Consider the following 18,924-nt stretch of genomic DNA (forward strand, 5'->3'; position numbering starts at 1 on the left):
AACACTAAAGGTATGGTTGAGACACTATTTGGGATGAATAAGAGGTTCATCACCCACTAACTATGAGATGCTCTAACCTGAGCATTGGAAATGAGAGGTAAGGCAAGCTTATTTCACTAATCACCCACTATCTAGCCCTGTGCCTGGCACAATGCAGGCTCTCAATCAGTATTAGTTGAATAAATACATAAATGAATTTTGAAAAACAGAAGCAAAAAATCACAGGAGTTAAATGAAAAGAACCAGTTTTCAAACAGGATCATTTCAGCCCAAAGTTGCTCAAGTTCCTGGTAAATGCAAGCACTCCAGTGATTTAAGTTCTTGTTAACCTAACACAGCTGTACAAAGTTAATGACAGGATTCAACTATTACGACAGGCATCCTTTAGCTACTCCGTACTTCAATGTTTATATCCTACCGGGCATACGTTTCTCCCGCATTCAGTTTTAAACCTACAAGCATAATCAGTAATTGTACTCAAATACACAAAAAAGTTCCATATTCATGTTACTAAGAGGTTTGGAATATCATAGAATCTTCGAGTTAGAAGAGACCTGCAGAGGTCTTCTCACGCGATTCAATACAGGAGTGAGCTGTTCAACACCCCTGTGCAGTCCATCATCATGTCTTGGCAGCACTACTGCAAAAGCCTCCACACAGATCTACTCCCGCATGTATCCTCTGCAATCCATTCCCCACCAGCAGCTCGCAGAAACTTGTCAACAGGTAAATCAAACCATTGTGCTCCCTGCTTGAAACTCTTGGAAGGCTTCTACCTACTAACTCCTTTCCTCAGCCCTTACCACGGCATGCTCTGGCTCCTGCCAGCCCCTAAGACCAGCCCTCCCCTCAGAGCTGATTCCCTCTGCACTCAGACTGTCCTCTTTCTCAGTCCAGGGCCTCTGCGCTTGCTCCCCCTGCTGCCTACAATGCTCTCCCAATTCAACCCTCCTCATTCCTCGCTCCCTCGACCAGCTCCATTCTCAGTGTCAGCTTAAAAAAACCAAAAACTCTCCTCAGATGGACTTCCTTCTTTAACATCTCTCTCCACTCAATTCTCTATCTACATTTGTTCTCTTCATAGTGCAGATGCCAATGAGTATTTATTTCGCTGTTTTTTGATCCATCTTCCCTCCTAGACTGTAAGAAAGCTCTATAAACACAGGGGACTGGTCTGTCGTCTTCTTCTTCAGGATCCCAAACAAACAGGAGACACTCAATAAATAGCTGTCATCTGAATTTATGGTCACCCAAACTCTGAGTGACACCTCTACTGACGGGAGGCTTACTACATAACAAAGTAACTCACCTTAGTTTTTCTCTTTCTGAACTGAAATCTGTCCTCCAGATGGTATTACACCAGCCAAATCAGGGCTGAACCCTTGAACTTGGACTGGAGCCTAACCTTCTGTTTCTTAATCCTGTTTTGGTTAACCTCCCTGACAATCTTTTGAAGGCAATGGGCTTTCTCTCCTCAAGAAAACAGCACATCCCTACACAGCCACAAACAGTTAAGGGGTCTCACCTCGTCCGCCTAAGCCCATCACAGACGGCAGACTAAGAAACTCTGACTTGGGCAACGAGGAAATGAGCCAATGCAACATTCTGCAATGCAATTCTTGAGGACTACGCTTCTCAAAAACTAAATACGAAGGAAAACTAGGGAGCAAATTCTAGCGGAAAAAAGAGGACTTGTTTCAATTACACGCCAGATGCTTTCACACTGCCTCACTTAGGACGGTGCACCTGGTATCAGTAAAATTTCAAATCTGAAACAAACATGGCAAATCATCGTCCAAAAACTGAAGCCCCCAAAGGTGAGAGGTTCGCCCAAGGTTACCCGCTCGTTAGTGGTCAAGTCAGGACAAGAAAGTAGGTGTCGGTTCCCCCAATCCGTGCTCTTTCCACTAATCTCACTGGCTTCTTACAATGCGCGCCCAGAGTGCCAGAGCTCTGAGAACTGGGAGGGAGCGCAGACCAGACGGAAGGCCGGGGAGGGAGAGCAGGGCAGGGTACCTCTCCCCCCACTCGCGGTAGGAAGCTTGCAACACAGCCGGGGGCAGCCAGACTCGCCGCGCTCACCTGTCCGGGACCCAGAGGCGGGTGGTGCGGTCTCGGGACACGGACACAAAGGCCCCGGGCGGATAGAGGCAGCACACCAGGCCCCTCACGTCCAGCTCGTGGCCCGGGAGCGAGCAGCTCAGCCGGTACCTGGCGGCGCCGCCCGCCATGGCCCTCGTAGGTCGGGCGCCCGGGGCCAGGCACCGCGCGAGGTCAGTCCGCAGGGGAGGTCGGGCGTGCCCCGGGCCGCGGCGGGAGAGGGCCCTACCGGTGCGGGGCGGCTGGAGACCGGAAGAGCCCGAAAGCCGGTGCGGAAGGGCGGTGGGGAAGGGGCGCGCCGAGCGGGCCGAGTGACACAGCAACCCTGACATGCACACCGGAATTCATCATCGGCCCCAGCCCGCCATGACGCAGACCGTGTGCGTCCCGACTGCCGAGGCCGACACCAAGCTCTGGCTCGCTTCCCTCCTGCACCCTACACCGCCGGCCGAAAAAGAGGTAACCGCGCCCGGCCCTTCCGCCCCGGTGTGCAAATCCGGGTCCTTTCCCAGCCGACGCCTTGTCCGAGCCCCCGGCTGAACAGTCTATTGTAATACGGAATACGGGCTGGGACTACAAATCCCACAATGCCACGCGCCAACGGGGCGTGAGTCGCAGGCGCGCCGAATCCGGGCATTTTAAATTTTGGTCCGCGGGGCTGTGCGTTGCCTTGCGATTGAATGAGATTGTTTCGAGTGTTCTGTTAGGACAGCCTTACTCCGATTTCCGCAGACCTTCTGTGCATAGTCTCCTGAGATTTTTACAAACTGAACGTTGTTTTTTAATTAAAAAGAGACAGCCTGCAGCCAAATTGGAAACAGTCGCTTGCCTTAAATTCTGTGAACACGAAACTGGGTTCTTGGTAGTTAGAAAAAATTGTGTTAAGCAATTCAAAGATTTAAAAGAAATAGTTTCTCTCAGCTGTCACATCTGTATACAGATGACAAATCCTGGATCCCCTTCGCGAACGTCTGAAGGCACTGAGGGAGAAATCGCAACGTCAGTAGCTTCTCTCTGAGATAATATATGGAAGAGTTGGGCAGTTAGAGGTTGCACGGGAGGAAATAGCTTTTTTCTTTCTACCCGTCTAGACTTCCTGCTGGTGTTCTGGAACAAAAGACAGATTAACAAGAGAAAAAGAAACATAAGTTTATTAATATGTATATCATATGATACAAGGGAGAAACACAGATGATTAACTCGAAGAGGTGGCTAAAGCTTGGGCTTATATAGCATTTCTTAACAAACGAACAATAGATTTTTACAGAAGAAAGAAAAGAAAAGGACCTTAAGTCTTTAGAGGCAGCGAATTATGAGAAAGCAAATATACGGGAAACTAATGGTAGACAAAGGCTAGTTAGTGAAGTGTTATTTAGATTCCTCTGGTGCAGTCTCCAGGCTGATAAAGGGTCTGAGGTTGCCTCCGATGATTAACTTTTGTCCTTTCTAGTAGAGAGGCAAGGAGGGACACTTTGAAAATTTATGCCTTCCTTTTAGGCAAATAGGGGAATGGTAGAGAGCTTTTCTTGCATCCGGTTCTTTTCAATTGCCTTAAGCTCAAAATAATACTTATATCAAAGTGGCATATTTTAGAGTGGCAAATTATACTCCCTTTCACTACAGTGACCAAAAGGATAACAAACTACAAATATGTTGGGCTCAAATGGGATAATTATATGAAAATGTTTTACAAACTTTAAGTGAAAACTCAGCTCATATTATTTGATTGTGCATTGCATTGATTTTAAACTTCTTGAAGGCAGGCATATAAGAAAATAAATCTGGATATAAATTACGTATGCAAGTTGGAAATAATGTGAAAATTGTTAAAAGTGCAACATGTATGTATGTTATAATTGTAGCTGCAATCACATTTAAGCTCTGTCTATAAGAAGACTGGAAGAAAAACTTCGTTACTTTATGAGAGAGGTAAGATTTGAGATGAAGTATTTCTCATGTGACTTTTTTTTAAAAACACTGATTTTAAAATAATTCTTTTAGGACCACTTTCCATTTAATTCAGCCTTCTCCACAAGCTTGATCAAAAGAACGCTGACAGGGAGCGTAAAGATATGAAGCTTCCAATGAAATGAAGAGAAACAGATGGTACCAGAATCGCATCCATACTTAAATGTTGTATTGTGTACGTTGTGAGTCCTAACAGGAAGGAAAACTACCAGCAATTAGAAATAAAAAGACTGTACAATGCTGTCTGCCAGAGAATAATGTCAAACAATTCCTATTAAAAAAATCTAACGTATTACACGGTAGCAGACGGGAGGTTACATAGCGATATAATAAAACTCGCCAGGAGTGAGTTCAGGTCAAGCACACAATCAGAAAAGTTGCTTTGACTATAAAGAAAACCAAGGTTTTCAAATAAAATGTTCTCTTCTAGCCAACTTTCCGTTTTCCATTTCTTCCAGCACAGAATTGAGGTATTGAGAAAACAAAACTTAGTCCTCAAGTCTCGCGAGAGCGATTCACTCTCGCTTCGCTTGTAGGTACCAGGAGCTGAGGCCGAGGATTGGCCAATCAGTGCCTCGCCCCGCCCCGCCCCCGTTGCCGGGATACGCGGCGGCGCGCGGCCACTAGGGGTTAGGCTTGAGGGCCCAGACAAGCTGCGCGTGGGTGAGCGGGGGCTACGGGTGGGCCCAGCGCTGGAGGTGACCTCGGAAGGAAGTTCGAGCGCCCCTGAGCGGAGCGATCTCCCTTCCGCGGCGGCGGAGGTGAGAAATCCCGTATTCCGTCTCTCCCACCTTCCTTCCTGAGCCTTATCGTCCCCTGGAGATGCTGCTCCGCTCCAAACAAAACAAATCCGAGCTCCGCCGCTCCTAGCTCTTCTCCCCGGGCCCAGGGAACTCCCAGCTGTAGTCGGGCGGAGGGTGCGCAGAGACCTCCTCAAAGACTCCCCTGAGGAGCCCTGCCAGGGCCAGACCGGAAGGAGCCAAGAGCCTTCCAGAGAAAATTCACCGTGGCCTGAGGAGTTTTCCTCAAAGGAATAATAAGTTTCTGTCTATTGGTCATCGCACGGGACTTGGCAACTTTCCTCTCCTTCATATATGTTAAAATGGGAGGATAATGATAGTTATAATAACCAGGAGCCAGGTTATTCTATAGACAGTATCTGTAATCTTCACAACAGCTCTGCAAGGTAGACCTCGTTGACACGCTTGTGTTTTAAGGTTGAGGAAACACATCCCGAGGGGATGATTATACGGCTAGCACCGTCAGAGCTAAAGTTTGAACCCCTGATTTTTCTGGAACCAAAGGCAAGCCTTTCTCTCTGATTGTGTGAATAACCGCGGAGATTGTGTGAATATTTGAGTGAATAACCCCGGAGTTAGTGGCATGTTTGTTACTAGTGCCTTTCCTGGGTTTTTTGCCCCCTGGGACTGACTTAATGCTAAGCTTTTTCCACAACAGTAAAGCAGTGGCAAAGAACGTCGGATGGGAAATTCTATATATTGTACATTTTCTTAAAGTTATCAAGAAAGCTAGAGTACCATTTTGATCATAGACCTCGTCTGCCATTCAAAAAGTCGTTTCTTGAAACTCCCCTTGAAATAATAATAGTGATAATTCTATTACTTTGTCTGCAGAGTTCAGAATGGCAAGGGAATAGAATCACGGAGCTAGTTGGAATGGGAAGATTGTAAATGTGGTGTGAACACATTCAGAATAAAGTGATAATGGGATATCCGAATAGAAATTTCTAATGAACAGTTGAAAATCCAGAATTGGTGCCCAATTTAAAGGACAGAACTGGAGACATTGATTTATGTGTCATCAACATAGTTGGAGTTGTAAGAATAGGATGAAAGAATGTAGAAAGAAGACGGGCAATCTAAGACTGATCATGAGTGATGCCAAGGAAAACCAGAGAAGTACTAGACACAGAGTATAACAACTGAGAAGCCATTTTAGTTTAAAGAAATGATTTGTTTCGTTTTTAACAATTTAGTAAATTTTGTAATCTGCAATGCCTTCATGTGGGAGGAAATTCAGAAAGTATAAAAGAGAACAGAAAGTTTTTACCTGGCACTGAGATAGATACTGGGGATATGAAGATGTGTAAGCTCCAGCTCTTGCCCTCAAGGGAGAGTAATACTTAAACAGATCATTTCAATCGGTGTGAGAGGCACTGGGATAGACATACGCTCAGGATGCATAGTAGCGTATAGGACAGGCCTGTGGACTCAAATTGAAGAAAGTAGAGGTGGTTATGAATTGGTCATGTAAGGATTCTTAGGGAACATAACAGGCAAGATGTGTAGTTAGGCTAGGGGACAAGTTAGGAGGCCAAGATTCCAATACACTTGAGTCCATGAGGCCCTGATCAGTATTACAGGAATAGAGAGGAATGTACATGTTAAAGATTTAGAAATAAAATCAGTAGGACTCTGTGATTAGCTATGAGAAAAGAAGGAGAGGGAGAAATCAAGGACTAAGTTTCTGACTTATATGACTAGGAGGTTGTACCAAGAAGAAGAGCACATGGGGGGCGGGGGTGACAATGAGTTTACATTTACATCTGTTTATTTTGAAATACCTGTGGGACATCCAAGTGGAAATGTTAAGTAATTATTTAGATATAAATACCTCAAATTGAGTGTGAGGGGTCAGGGCTGGACATATGAAGTTGTGAATCATCTGTTTATTAATTGTTAAAACCATAAGTGTAGCTGAGGTGACCCAAGGAGAGCTTAAAGAGAAAAAAGAAAAATAGAGCGTGGATGGTCTTTTGAGGAATTCTGCTAATAAGAGCAGGTAGAATCGATGGAGGTGACTGAAAAGGGAGAACCAGCAGAGGGGAGTATCATGGAGATGATTTCATGTAGGAGTGGACACCAGTAACAGAGAGGTGTCATTTACATCCCTAGCTACATTGGCAGGGACCGTTTGAGTGGAGTAGTAGGAATCCAGAAAATAGTAGAAATTGAAAAAGTAGAGAAAAGTGGATATAAGCTATTCTTTAGAGTTTGGCTGCGTCGGAAAAGGATATATGGGACAGAGTTAAAAGTGGTTTCAGGATCAAGATAGTAGTTTTTAAGGTCAGGAAAGAATTGAACATGATAAGGGGACTGAAAGAAAAGAGAAAGTTTAAAGATATAGGCAGGAGTGGGAGAATGCCCCAAAGGAGATGGGGGTGGGGACAAGAGGAGGAAGGCTAATGTCCCAGAGGAGATGGGATCAAGAAGGTAAATCAGAATAGAGATTGATCTTGAATGAGAGAAAGGATAGCTATTGAGATTGGAGAGCAGGGTGGATATAGGTAAGTTTGTGTGCTCCAAACATGATAGATTTTAAGTCATAATTTTCTCAAATTAGGAGAAAATTGAGTCATCTACTAAGAGTGGCAAGAACAGAGGTCAGGTAGAAAAGTGGTTAAGCATTGGAATCATCAAGGAGAGAAGTAGCTTGTCAAAGATAAATAAAACAATTTCTGAGGTGAAGGTCCAGCTAAGTTTGGTGACTATTACTTCACAGTACTCCAGTCTGTACAGATGTGTGATTTCCACCAGCGATGCTCAGCAGTCCAGGTTGGATGTAGAGAAGGGTTTCTGATGGTGCCGGATGGGTTGAAGAAGAGTTCCAGGATACAAATTAGTTGATGGTGCTCATGAGACAGTAGTTTGGTGTAGAGAAGAAAAGGAGTCCTTGAAACTGCCCTCCCCAAGGCCATTAGTGGCTTCTTACATGGGGATCCAGTGGATATTTCCGTGTTCATCTTACTTGAATTCCCACAGTGAGTGGCGTGGCTCACCATTCCTGCCTTCTCTTGGCATTCCTGACATACGCTCCTGGTTTTTCTGTTTGCTTTCTGAGGCTTCATTTTCAATCTCTTATACTAGTTTCTCCTCTTCTGTGTGACCTGTGTTTATTGACATTCCTTAGGCCAGAGTCTTGGGCACTCTTTTTCTCTTTATTCTCTCTGGATCAGTATCTTTAAAACTCTTTTGAACATGAACTATAATAGGACATACATTTTACGTTATAAGCCAGTATACATATCTATTTAAATTTATATAAATGTAACTGAAACAAAAATTTAATGAAGCAACACTCTTCCTATGTGCAGTGAACTCTCATAATTTCTGTTTTATTTTATGTCTAAAGTATATTGGTCATAACCTACCAAGTTGTTTTCACAACCCACTAATAGGTCATGACCCATAATTAAAAATAAAATTCTAAATTATGAGCCCAAACTTTAAATAATGTATTCTTTGGAGTAAAGGAGGGGGCTGATAAACTGGAAGAGAATGAATGAATTAAGAAGATGGTTTTAAAGGGAAGTATAGTGAGAATAAAGATGAGATAAGGGCAGAAGGAGAGGAGATTAAGGGCAGAGAATGAAGTATTTCAATTAGGACATTTGAGATGAAGCAATTCCAGATGATGACAAGCTCCAGGTCTGGCCACGGCTATGAATGACTGAAGTGATGTTGAGATGGTTACTGAAATTAGGTCAGGGAACTGTGAAGCTAGAATGTTAGACAGTGAATCCAGTGTCCATACAGAAATCATCCAGGATGTTGGTGGGACTGGAATAGATTGTGAACTGGGTGCAAAAGACTTCAGGAAAGGTTGGGGGGGAGATTAGGAGGTTCCTAGATTAAAGCAACCAGGAAAGGTCCAGTGCCATTGGTTGCATTCCCTGGTCCTCAAAGGAAGAGAATCCTGTTTGTTTTTGTAAGGACTTGGAAGAATAATGTTTTCAAAGTGACACTGGGGAGCAAGGAGAGTGCCTCCTACTCCTTTGTTTTGGAATTGTGGAATGGCAACCTAAAACAGCAGTCTTCACTGCCGAAAGTGTTTTCTAGGAATGCCTGGATTCCGTTAAGGTGAAGAGTGAAAGGAAGTATTTGATAACAGGTCTGAGAATATAAGGGAGTTAATCATGGACCAGAAAGCACAGAGAAAAGAGAGGGAGAGAAGAAAGACGCAGGATATGTCAGGAGAGAAAACTTACTAGAGTATGCATGAAAGCACAGGAGAGAGGTAACCAGCGGGGCTTGCATTTTGGTAAGGGAAATGAGGAAAGCATGTTGTAATTAATGATTTCATGGTTCTAAACGGAAGACTAATATCGAGTTTGAACAAAATTAAAGCAGGCTTAGCTTTGTAGCGGTAGCTGAAATGGCAATTTGCAAGAAAAGTCAATATGGGTTAAATGTTTGAAGGAAGGGTATGTGGGTCGCTGGTGTCTTGCTATAGAAGACAGCAAAGGAGAATTGAACTATTGTTTGTTTCCAAACAGTGGTTAAAGTAAACAATGGCCAGTAATCACAAACCTTCAGCAGCTCGCCCTGTGTCACGAGGTGGAATTGGGTTGACAGGAAGGCCTCCTTCTGGAGTACGACCCCCATCAGGAAATATTCGAGTGGCGACTGGAGTAAGTTTAAAGTAAATCTGTTGAATTCTTGTGCATATATATTGGTAGAAGTTGGAAAGCCTGTCTATCACAAGAGATGATTCTTTATTCTTTCTTTATTCTGTAAGCATATTATTATATGTTTGTTTTTTGGAAAATATTTAGAAGTATAACTGTGGGAGAATGTCTGAAAGACACTATTGAGAGAAGATGTCTGCTCATGCTGATATTCAAATTTATTTTAATGCTACAGTAATTTAAGTGGAATAGTGTATTGGTGTCAGAATCAGTTGAAATGGAGTAGACCAGAAACAGAATCAGACATGTGTAAGATTTTAATTCATGATTAAGGTGGCATTTCAAATTAGTTGGAAAAGCATAGAGTATTCAATAGTGCATTCAAAGAACTGGTAAACCATTTGTTTTAAAAAAATAATTAATCCCTCTCTCACACAGAATTCTAGATATTTTAGAAACTTTAAATTTAAAAAATGAAACCACAGGGGGTTGGCCTGGAGGCATACTGGTTAAGTTTGGCACACTCTGCTTCAGCCACCCCAGTTTGCAGGTTCAGATCCCAGGTACAGACCTACACAACTTGTCATCGGCCATGCTGTGGCAGTGTCAGACATACAAAATATGGGAAGATGGGCACAGATGTTAGCTTAGGGCCTCTCTTCCTCAAGCAAAAAGAGGAAGATTGGCAACAAGTGTTAGCTCAGGGCCAATCTTCCTCACCAAAAAAAATAAAAATAAAAAAGAAACCATAGATATACTAGAAGAAAATATAGGCAAGTATTTCGTATAAACTTGGTGTGGGCTAGGCCTTTGTAAAAATGACAGAAATACCAAATACTGAAAAGGAAAGTATTTTTATTTTTATATATTTGAATTTACAAAAATTGAAAAGACCATTAAAAAATTAAAAGAAAAATGAGAAACTGGTAAAAAATATTGGAAACATCTATGTCATATATAGAGTTTAGAATCTTAAAATGAAAAAGCAAACTTTCCTAATTTGTAAGAGTTCTTTCTATATTAAGGCTATAAATCGTATGTCCAATTAAAATTCCATGGGATTTGTTTTTGGAGAAGTGGGGAGAATATCATTATAAAACTATTTTAAAATTCATGTAGAACAATAAAACAAAAATGAAAAGTATAATACTCTCATATAAAATATATCGTAAATGATAGGAAAAACAATCTCCTGGTTGCCAGAGCAGCCTACAAACAAATTCAAGTAAATGTTAAGAGCTTAATGTAAGATAGTGTCATAAATCAGTGACTCGATAAGAGAAACACACCATATTAGAAAATATTGGATAAACTTTATAAACTGATAATTTTGAGCTGAATAATATCCTATAGAGATAATTATTACATTTTCATTGTAATTATAATAGTGAAAATTTGAAAACCTAAATGACCTTATAACAGGTGAATCCTAAATTGTATATCTATCCGTATAATTGGCTGTTGGGTAAGCAGTAAAAATTATTTTCAGAGAATATTTGGGGAAATAATTTTATATTTTTACAGTACAGTATTAAGTGAAAGAAGCAGTATGGTGTCAATTTAACATAAAAATGTACGTTTATATGCACATAGAAATGAATACACCAAAATATTTATAGTAATTTCTCAGATGCTCACAACAGATGGTGTTGATGACCTTGTAAGGTACATTTGAGGTACTCAAGCTCGGACAGTAGGCTAACTGCAAACTAGAGAGAATGCTGAGTCCTGTGTTTAATTCATAAGAAGAGCAGCAATTTTGGGAGGGAATAGTTTTGGTAAAGTCAGGGTTTAAAGTTTTCAGATTTTTCTAGAGTTTTGGGTGAAATCATCAACATCATCATCAACTTATACTGATATGATTTTTCTAAAGTTTTTATATATATAGTACTGAACTAGGGTATCTTCTATTATTCTAGTAAGAATTTATGCTTGTTAATTAAATATTTGTAAAAGGAATCTGACATTTTTGGCCACCTGCTATTTGCCGGGTGCTTTACCTATTTAATATTTGCAGTTTTTAAAGTAGTAACGTTCATCGTAAACATACAAACGAAGGAGAAGTGTCAGAGTCCCTCCTTCTACCCCAGTTATAACCATTCTCAACATGTGACATGTATCCTTCCAGCCTTTTCTCTATCCATTTATGAACATTAACACATGTGCATGTATTATTGTATGGTTTTAGTATTTTACAAAATGAGGATAGTACTATATACATTCTTATTTACCTTGTCCTTTGCTTTCAATAATATATTATAAATATATTTACATGTGAATACATATCTACTTCATTCTTTTTAATGTGTGGAGTTTTAATTTATATTTTCATCTGGTAAATTAAAAAAAATTAGCATAGTTATTTGAGTGGCTGTCATAATTAAGCTTGCATAAAGTCAAAGAGGAAATTATTCAGAAGGTTTACCCAGAGAGAGATTTAAAATTCTCTCCCCAAGATCACTCGGCATAAGCCTGGACTCATTTCATTTGAATTTATAGTTGACAGTGTTCTGTGTCCAACGTATTCTCTGGAACGTGCTACTGTTGCTGGCCCCCATATTCCAAATAATTACCAAGTAATCTCAGAGTCACTTAAGAACTATGTTAGCTGATAGGATCAGAGTCTCCCAGCTAGCAGAATGAAAAACAATCAAAATGCATGACAGTGGTTGTATCCAACCCCTATCTAAAATTTCTGCTACATATTTAATCTACTACTTTACTCTTTGGCGGGGGGGGGAAGAAAAGAAGGAAAGGAAGATAAACAAAAGAAGGATCTCTTGGAACAATTTCAGCTTGTCTTTTATACCTTCCCATGCCTGTACATACCGCATATATGAGCTGACAAGACAGGAGTCTTTTGTCCTTTCCTCAGGGCCTATAATGTTATATTGGATTTTGCAGACCTGAAGTAGAGAATCATGTAGACGAATAATATGAATGCTTGCTGAATGATATAAGCCCTTTAAAACCTACATGGCTGTCTTGTGATGGAATTATATCTAATTTTATTTCAAAATGAAAATTGTTTTTTTTTCTAATTTTAAAGGTAATATATACTTAGTCTAATAATGCTGAAAACACCAAATTATATAAAAGACAAAATAAAAATGAACTATAATATCATTATATAAAGATAACTGTTGTTACTAATTTTTTTATATAATCCTCCAGACTTTTTGTTTTATAAAAATGGAATTATACATACTGTTTTGTAAATTTTTTTTATATACTACAATTTATTTAAAACCATTTTCTATAGTTAGCTAAGGACAAATATGTGGACATTTACCTCCTTTCCAGTTTCAGGGTATTATAAATAATGGCTACACATAAAATTTTAAGTTTTAAAGAAATGTATTATTTAATATTCTTAGAATTTTAAATGTTAAAGAATTTTATTTAATAATATTTCATATTTCAGACATTCAAAAATATAAGGAATATTTTACAAATTATATAGAATTTTAATTTTTTTTAATATTCTCTTTGCAGTCTTAACAATAGTAAAGGTACAGTGTTTTTCTACTTTACTGAAACTGTGGTCTTGTTTGTTATTTAGATGCCACCTGGAACAGCAAGACCAGGCTCTCGTAGTGGTCCCATAGGAACAGGAGGAGTTCTGTCTTCTCAAATCAAAGTTGCTGATCGTCCTGTAACACAGCAAGGTTTGAGTGGAATGAAAACTGGGATGAAAGGTATCTATTTTAAGAAGATGAGTATATTTTGTATAAGAAATGTTATAGTACCATATTACCAAATCAGAATTATAGAGTGAAAGAGACTGTTTTACTCAATTCTTATTCCTTGATTCACAAAATTATTGTGAGCCTTAAATAAGAGAATGAATGTGAAAATACGTTGTGAACTAGAGGGTTATATACATGTATGAGCTATTTTGAACTTTGTTTTTCTGAACATGGAGCGTTGCTCTAACTTGAAGAAATTTGAAATAATTTAAAGAAAAGCTCAGGAATGAAAACTAGATTTCTAGTACTATATAGAAATATTCTGAAATACTTTTTGATTATTTCTTTATCAAAATGACACTATTATGATATTTGCGTATTTATGAGAAGTGAGTCAAGAAGTGTTACCTTTCCTAATAATTAATATTCCATTGTAATGCTTAAGTAAGGAAATGAGGCTAGCATGTAGGTTTATACTACATCTCTCATTATGCCTCTCTGTATGTATTTAGAAAGGCATAACAATATACTGTATATTATGATTCACAAAATTGGTCTCATGTATATAAATCAAAGAATGGTGAACTGTTTTATAATGATTTTTTTTTCTGTATTTGTGACAAATGACTTATCAGGGATGAAGATATTCTACTGATACAAGGTTAATTGTAAGAGATCATACTACCTCTTATAATATAGTATGTCATGCCTTTCAGGAGACTTAAATTTTCTTACCTGTATTATAATACCACTTAGCTCACTAAATATTAAAAACCAATTGATTATTTAGAAATGCTTGCTTAATAATTATCAATACTGTGAAAAAAGAGTCAAAATTATATAGTTGTTTACTCTTTAAAAATATTCACAGAGGGGCCAGCCTGGTGGCGCAAAGGTTAAGTTTTCATGCTCTGCTTTGGCAGCCCAGGATTTGCAGATTCAGATCCCGGGCGTGGACCTACACACTGCTCATCAAGCCATGCTGTGGCGGTGTCCCACATACAAAATAGAGGAAGACTAAACCAGATGTTAGCTCAGGGACAGTCTTCCTCAAGCAATCTTCCTGAAGAAACAGTTGGCTCTAGCTGAAGGGAAACTCCTTGAAACCCCTAAAGGCAAGAAGAAAAAGTGAAAGGGAGAACTTGACTCATCGAAAGTCAATTTAATGGCTATGGACATAATAAATAAATGTACAATCTCTAAAAGAAAGAGTTAGGGTTGGGGCAAGCAAAAGGAGGAAGATTGGCAACAGATGTTAGCTCAGGGCCAATCTTCCTCACACACACACACACACAAATGTATATATATATTTTCACAGAAATGATTATATGTTTAATATTACTTAATAAAAAATATTAAGCACAGAAACATACTCATATTATATAGAGAATTCATCAGATATTTATGCTGTATTAATTTCTCCTTCAAAACAGAAAGAATATCATTTTCTCCCAGTATACTTCAAGGTCTTAGTTCTTAATTCTGATAGTCGCCACTGTGCACCGTGCCCTGCTGTGACCTTTGTTCTTACGTGCTCTGGTGCTCCATTTCCCGTTCTAGTAAGACATTCTCTCCCTCTTCTAGCACAGACCTCCCAGTCGATACTCCTACCCTTCCCTCTCACACCTTCCAGGCATTTCATCTCTCTCAAGGTTTGGGATGTTTAAACTAAGAATACTTTCTTAGTCCTACTGAAATGTAAGATCATGTTTCTAAAAAAGTCTCCAAGACAAATTATGGCAAATCATAATCTCTTGCTTGCATTGAGAAATTCACAGTCTAAATCTGCACTGTCTGTTAGGATAGCCAATAGCTACATGTAGCTAAATAAATTTAAATTTATTAAAATAAAGTAAAATAAAGAGTCTGTTCCCCAGTAGCACTGGCTACATTTCAAGTGCTCAGTAATCCCACATTATCCAAAGTAATCCTACTTTATTGGACCATGCTGATAAAGAATATTTCCATTTTTGCAGAAAGTTCTCTTAGATTAGCCCTGTTCTAGATTCACTTAGACCCAGTTTCCATTCAGTGAACCTGACCTGTAGAGTCTCTGTCTTAACAGCCACACCTCTAATCGCATCTTTGTGGTCTTAAATCAAGTTTCCTTTATGTCATGATGCTAAGATTAATTCCCTTTTCCAGTTCAAGGATTCTTCTTGATTATTGGATTTATTGGGGCGTTCGTGAGGACTATCAGAGAATTGTAGAGTGTAATTCTGGTTGAGCTTTGGATTTGCTATTTTGGTGGCATTTCCAAACTGAACACTAATACATTAAAAATTTTTTTTTAGGTCCCCAGAGGCAAATATTAGACAAATCTTACTATCTTGGGCTTCTTCGGTAGGTTAAATAAAGAAATTTTTTTTTCTACGCATGACCATGAAGTTTTAACTGTGGTACTTATTAAGATGATTAAGTGTCTGTTGATGTCTAAGAATTATTTTATGTTCTAACATAATTGCTGGTTAATTTGGCTGTACTACAAAATAGAGGTGATCATACAGTTAGGCTGAGATTCTAAATTTTATGTATTTGCATGAATGTGAGCTATGTATTTCAAGTTCACTATTTTTCATCTAATGATAAGAATAATCTTTTATGCTTCCTTCACTAATTATGCTGAAGTATATTATTCATAATGTTGAAATGTTACCAGTTACATCTAATAAGAAAGGGAAAATGTTTATACTAACTTATGATGTATTAATTAGTGCACAGCTTTATGTGAGTATTTAGTCAGTTCCTACACATATGGCCTAATTTTAATTAATTCCTAAGCTTTGTTGTATGTCTCTAAGGGTGTAGCCCTAAATTAGGAACGTGTTTCTCCTTCTCTACCTTTTTCTCTTCTCAGATGTCCTACATTCCTGTCTCCATTTTCCCGTATTATTTTATTTTCTTCTTGGCCTGTCATCTATATCTTTTTCCTCTCTTACTTCTGTTCCATTTAATCCATCCTTCTATCAAGCCCTAAAAACTCTATTTTCTTTCTTAGTCCTTGGCTCTTTTGTTTCTCGGTTACCTGGATCTCTTTGATTCTCCAGCTCCTGGATGGCAATAAAGAGAAATGTAGGGGGCCAGCCCGGCGGCTGAGTGCTTAAGTTCGCACACTCCGCTTCAGCAGCCCAAGGTTTCACCAGTTTGGATCCTGGGCACGGACATGGCACTGCTCATCAGGCCGTGCTGAGGCGGCATCCCACGTGCCACAACCAGAGGCACTCACAACTAGAATATACAACTATGTACTGGGGGGCTTTGGGGAGAAGAAGAAGAAAGAAAAGAAGATTGGCAACGATGTTAGCTCAGGTGCCAATGTTAAAAAAAAAAAAGAGAAGTGTAGGTTTTGCCCATCTGCCCTCAAAGCTAGCATCAGTAAAATTAACAGTGAGGCCTTCAGTTGTATAGCATCTCTTGATATCCAGCCACTTTTTATCAAAAGAAGGAAAGGAAGTAGAGCTATTTCTCATCATTGCATTGCCTCTCATCTCGAGGATTTGTGCTTCTGCATGAGAAAATAGTTATAGCTATTTGTGTAATTATTTGACTCTAGAGCAGTAGTTCTCAACTGGCAGTGATTTTGCCCCCCAGGGAACATTTGGCAATTCTTAGAAACATTTTTGGTTGTCACAGCTGGTGTTGGGGGATGTACTAATGGCATCCAGACCAGGGATAGTGGTAAACATCCTACAGTGCACAAGAAACCATCTCCCACCAAAGCATTGTTTAATGACCTAAAATGTCAGTAGTACCGCTCTTGGAGAAACCCCATTCTAGAGGGGAGCAGGAGCTCTGAGGGTAACAGTTAGGCATCTGCTTCTGACTTTAGATTGTACCCGTTTGATCAGGTTTCCATTCTAGTCCTATTTCATCTTTCTCAATGATTAGAGAATCTATGTCAATTTCTTATCATTTGGGATATACCTCATTCCTAATCAAATAAGCCATGAAAATTGTCTTTCTTTTTTTAGCGCAACTTTACAAAACTATTTCTATTATTGTTGCACATTTATGAAAAGTCTGTTTTCTTTGAGAAAGACTCTTTTCTGAATTAGAAGTATTGGTGACTTTCTTATTTCTTTTCATTTAGAAGTAAAATAAGTGAACTTACAACAGAAATTAATAAACTTCAGAAAGAAATAGAAATGTACAATCAAGAGAATTCAGTATATTTGTCATATGAAAAGAGGTGAGTAATTTTGCAGTAAAAATAAATCTTTTTATTATGAGTAACATTTAATGTAATGTTTCTGGAGTTCTATAGTAGGTTTATAGTTATACATAATGTTCATTAATGTTCATCTGCTGATTTATGGATTTATTTTTTGTTTGCAGAGCTGAGACTTTAGCTGTTGAAATCAAAGAGTTCCAAGGACAACTAGCAGACTACAACATGGTATTACTCTTTTCTGAGAGAATTTCATTTGAATATTTTCATTGCTTTTTACCATTTTTAAAAATATATTTACATGACATGGTTATTGCAAAAAAAATGGAAACCTCAGAAAGTGTAGCGATTAAAGTGTCCCTTTGTTTTCTCCCTCATTTCCCTCCCTAGAAATAATTTGGCCTAACAGATTGATATGTATTCTTTGAGTATTTTTTTAAAAGATGCATTTACTTACAAATACAGAAACTCATGTTTTTTTTCTTAACAATGTTAAAATAATAATTTTAGGAGCTGGCCCTGTGGTCTAGTAGTTAAGTTTGTTGTACTCCACTTTGACAGCCTGGGTTCAATTCCCGGGTGCCTACCTACACCGCTTGTCAGTGGCCATGCTGTGGCAGTGACCCACATACAAAATAGAGGAAGATTGGCACAGATGTTAGCTCAGGGCAACTCCTCCTCAAGCAAAAAGAAGATTGGCAACAAATGGTAGCTCAGGGCAGATCTTCCTCACCAGAAAATAAAAAATAAAAATAATTTAAAAAGTGCTAATATTTATTGGGTACTAACAATGTCATTACTTAAAAAAATTTTACATTTCTATGAAGTGTCACCATGGAATTTTAAGAATCTATTTGTTTTGTACACAAATTACCTCCATCCATATATTTCATTCAAAATATAGTATTTGCCTTTTGTCAAAATAGGGTATGTAACATAAACATAGTTCCACTAAGGATGCTTCCTAGTGTGATTTTCAGAAGAAATAATCCCTCAGCAGGCTTAATAACTGCCCCAATCTTTGGGGTGATCTTGGCCCCATGAAAATTTCTACTGACAAAATTTTCTTCCTTCAGACTCCGTGGGTGCTTTAGGCAGCAATAGTGCCTGGACTCAATGAAGAGAAACACTTTTATCTCTCATCTCCTATTAAAAAATAGTGTTACACAAACTAAGAAACATTCTACCATAATGGCTGGGTAAATTATGATATACCTACTTGATGTTGTTATATTGTACTTATAAACAAACTTTTGCTTATTATAGTATATTATAGTTCTCAAATTTGTTGAACATGATCCAAAATGAACATTTTGTAGGGCCTAATATTCAGTGCAGTTTTTTTTAGTAAATGATGTCCTGTTCTAAATATGAGAAAAATCATTTTTTAGAAAATATAAAATGACATTAGATGAAAGGGATTTTTACTTGTACTGGAATGCATTAGGTAAATTACTTAGTATAGAAATATCAATAACATGAAATATGCTGTTTGAAGGTTTAACGAGCTAACACCTGATACAGAGAAAGCACTTAGCTAAGTATCTAACGTATAGTAAGATCTGCATAAA

The 18,924-nt window shown here is 38.8% G+C and overlaps 2 protein-coding genes across 8 annotated transcripts in view; one reads left to right on the top strand and one right to left on the bottom strand.

Moving 5' to 3' along the window:
• The window catches only part of PLAA (phospholipase A2 activating protein), a 38,785-nt gene extending 36,317 nt beyond the window's left edge, over positions 1–2,468 (bottom strand). Inside the window, exon 1 of the mRNA XM_046664082.1 lies at positions 2,083–2,468. Within this exon, the coding sequence (XP_046520038.1) occupies positions 2,083–2,432 (350 nt within the window). The 5' untranslated portion in view covers positions 2,433–2,468. The remainder of the gene's footprint in view (positions 1–2,082) is intronic.
• IFT74 (intraflagellar transport 74) overlaps positions 2,136–18,924 on the top strand; it is a 100,766-nt gene continuing 83,977 nt past the window's right edge. For 4 of the 7 annotated variants that reach the window (XR_006889041.1, XR_006889042.1, XM_046664088.1 and 1 more), the window contains exons 1-6: positions 4,680–4,829; positions 9,365–9,499; positions 13,059–13,194; positions 15,480–15,528; positions 17,276–17,374; positions 17,521–17,581. Coding sequence is in view for 5 of the 7 variants with exons in the window: in XM_046664088.1 (XP_046520044.1) it covers positions 9,380–9,499; positions 13,059–13,194; positions 15,480–15,528; positions 17,276–17,374; positions 17,521–17,581 (465 nt within the window). In the remaining 2 variants the exon portion in view is untranslated. Of the gene's footprint in view, positions 2,274–2,420; positions 2,560–3,962; positions 4,030–4,679; positions 4,830–9,364; positions 9,500–13,058; positions 13,195–15,479; positions 15,529–17,275; positions 17,375–17,520; positions 17,582–18,924 lie in introns of those variants that run through there. The other 3 variants (XM_046664087.1, XM_046664085.1, XM_046664086.1) reach the window with 3 other exon arrangements.

This window comes from Equus quagga, chromosome 6 (genome assembly GCF_021613505.1).
Source record: "Equus quagga isolate Etosha38 chromosome 6, UCLA_HA_Equagga_1.0, whole genome shotgun sequence".
NCBI classification, from domain to species: Eukaryota; Metazoa; Chordata; class Mammalia; order Perissodactyla; family Equidae; genus Equus; species Equus quagga.